Genomic DNA, 1971 nt, shown 5'->3' on the forward strand with positions numbered 1-1971 from the left:
GCAGATTCATTTATAAAAGCACATTCGGGAGCCCAAAAAGTAGAAAAGAGGATGGAATATATCTTCAAAGTAAAATAGAAAAGTATGGAATTGCTCAGGGAATTCGTAGATAGATTCCAACGGGAAAGGATGATATTACCACGAGTACCTGATAACTGGGCGGCTATGGTATTCTCACGTAATTTGAATGGAAAAAGTTCAGAAGCCACGAGAAGATTGAAAGAAAGATTGCGGGAGTTTCCTAAAACTACTTGGAATGACGTGTAAAATAGATACAATATGAAGCTATGAATAGAAGAACATACGGCTACCCAGCCAAAGGTGGAAGAAAGCCCGGATCTAGACGTTCGAAAACGGAAAAGAGGTCTAGTAAGAACAGGTACGAGCCTTATATGGGACATACAGGACGATATTCCCTATCTAAACAAGAACATGCATGGTTTGATTCAAGATCAAGGCAAAAGGAGACGAGTTCCTCCTCCCGATTCAAAATAGAGCGGGACACGACCAGAAGTAGTGATTTAAACTCTCAATCAAAGATATGAGATTATAGTTTCAACGCCAGTACATCAGAGTTGGTAGTTGTTCTAAGAGGAATGGGTTACAAGGTGCGATGTCCAAAAGAGATAAGGTCAGACCCCAGCAAAAGGAGTCGGAAATTTTGGTGTGAGTTTCATAACGATCATGGCCATAGAACAACAGATTGCAGGCTCCTATAGGGAGACATTGAGTATCTATTGAAGCAAGTCTACCTCATTGATCTGTTCAGCGAAAAAGAAAAATAATTTTACATGAAAAACAAGCAAGAACTACAAAAGCCCCTGTCACCAAAGAGAATGGTAAATGTTATAATCGGGGGTGAAGAAGTTAACGGGGTAACGTACACGGCAGCAAGAAAGACATCCAAGGTTACCGTTACCCACGGGAAATGGGTTCGTCAGGTTTTGGAAGGAGACAGCATAATATTTGACGACGAAGATGCGGACGGCTTGATCATTCCTTATAACGATGCACTGGTAATATCTTTACTTGTCCATGATACTAATGTTAGACGAGTTTTGATAGACCTAGGTAGCTCAGTAAATATCATTCTACTAAGAGTAGTGAATGAGGTGCAAGTAAATGATCGAATCATACAGAAGGCACGATCACTGCCTGGGTTCGATAATTCAAGTGTCATCATGAAAGGAGAAATCATATTGGCTACATTTGCAAAATGTGTCATTAAAGACACTAAATTCCAGGTGGTAGATGCAGACATGGCCTATAATATAATCTTGGGAAGACCGTGGATTCATGACATGGATGCGGTCTCGTCAACGTTGCATCAGGTCATTAAGTTCTTGTCACATTGGGGAATCCGTCAAATCAGGAGGGATCAATGGGCATCATGAGATATCAATTCAGTTGCAATCACAAGTGCAATATCCGAGGATGGAGGTACGAAATAGAAATTAAAGAACTCAGTTGAGAATAATTCAGTGCCCACCTCAACTAGAAGTCCAAAAAATCAAGCTGATATAGATTCGAGGCCTGATATGATTCAAGAACTAGAGGAAAATAAAAATATCAAAACAACCACGGAGGAGCTCGAATCTGTTATATTATTCGTCCACTGGTCTGACAGAAAAGTTTACATCGGAACAAACTTGAGCTTGGAAATAAAAAGGTAAGTTAATTGAATTTTTACGTGCTAACGGCGATTGCTTTGCTTGGTCGCATTCAGACATGACAGGTATACCACCGGAGGTAATGACTCATAAGCTTAATGAGGACCTATTGCATCCACCTGTCAAACAAAAGAAAAGGAAGCAAGGAGCATTTAAAAATCAAGTAATCCAAGATGAGGTACAAAAACTTCTGAAAATTGATTCAATACGAGAGGTAAAGTACCCCTGACTGGTTAGCTAATACTATCGCAGTTCAAAAAATGAATGGGAAGTGGCGAGTTTGTATAGATTATACTGATTT

The 1971-nt window shown here is 39.8% G+C and overlaps 1 protein-coding gene across 1 annotated transcript; it reads left to right on the forward strand.

Moving 5' to 3' along the window:
• The first annotated feature begins 836 nt into the window (after positions 1–836).
• Positions 837–1394, forward strand: LOC107793164 (uncharacterized). The gene has a single exon (XM_016615447.1). It carries the CDS (start codon positions 837–839, stop codon positions 1392–1394), a length of 558 nt encoding a protein of 185 aa, XP_016470933.1.
• The last annotated feature ends 577 nt before the right edge of the window (positions 1395–1971 follow it).

This window comes from Nicotiana tabacum, chromosome 24, assembly GCF_000715075.1.
Source record: "Nicotiana tabacum cultivar K326 chromosome 24, ASM71507v2, whole genome shotgun sequence".
NCBI lineage: Eukaryota > Viridiplantae > Streptophyta > Magnoliopsida > Solanales > Solanaceae > Nicotiana > Nicotiana tabacum.

Bases quoted from the DNA above. Each gene is read 5' to 3' on its own strand.
- LOC107793164 (XM_016615447.1), top strand. From the start codon at position 837: ATGGTAAATGTTATAATCGGGGGTGAAGAAGTTAACGGGGTAACGTAC.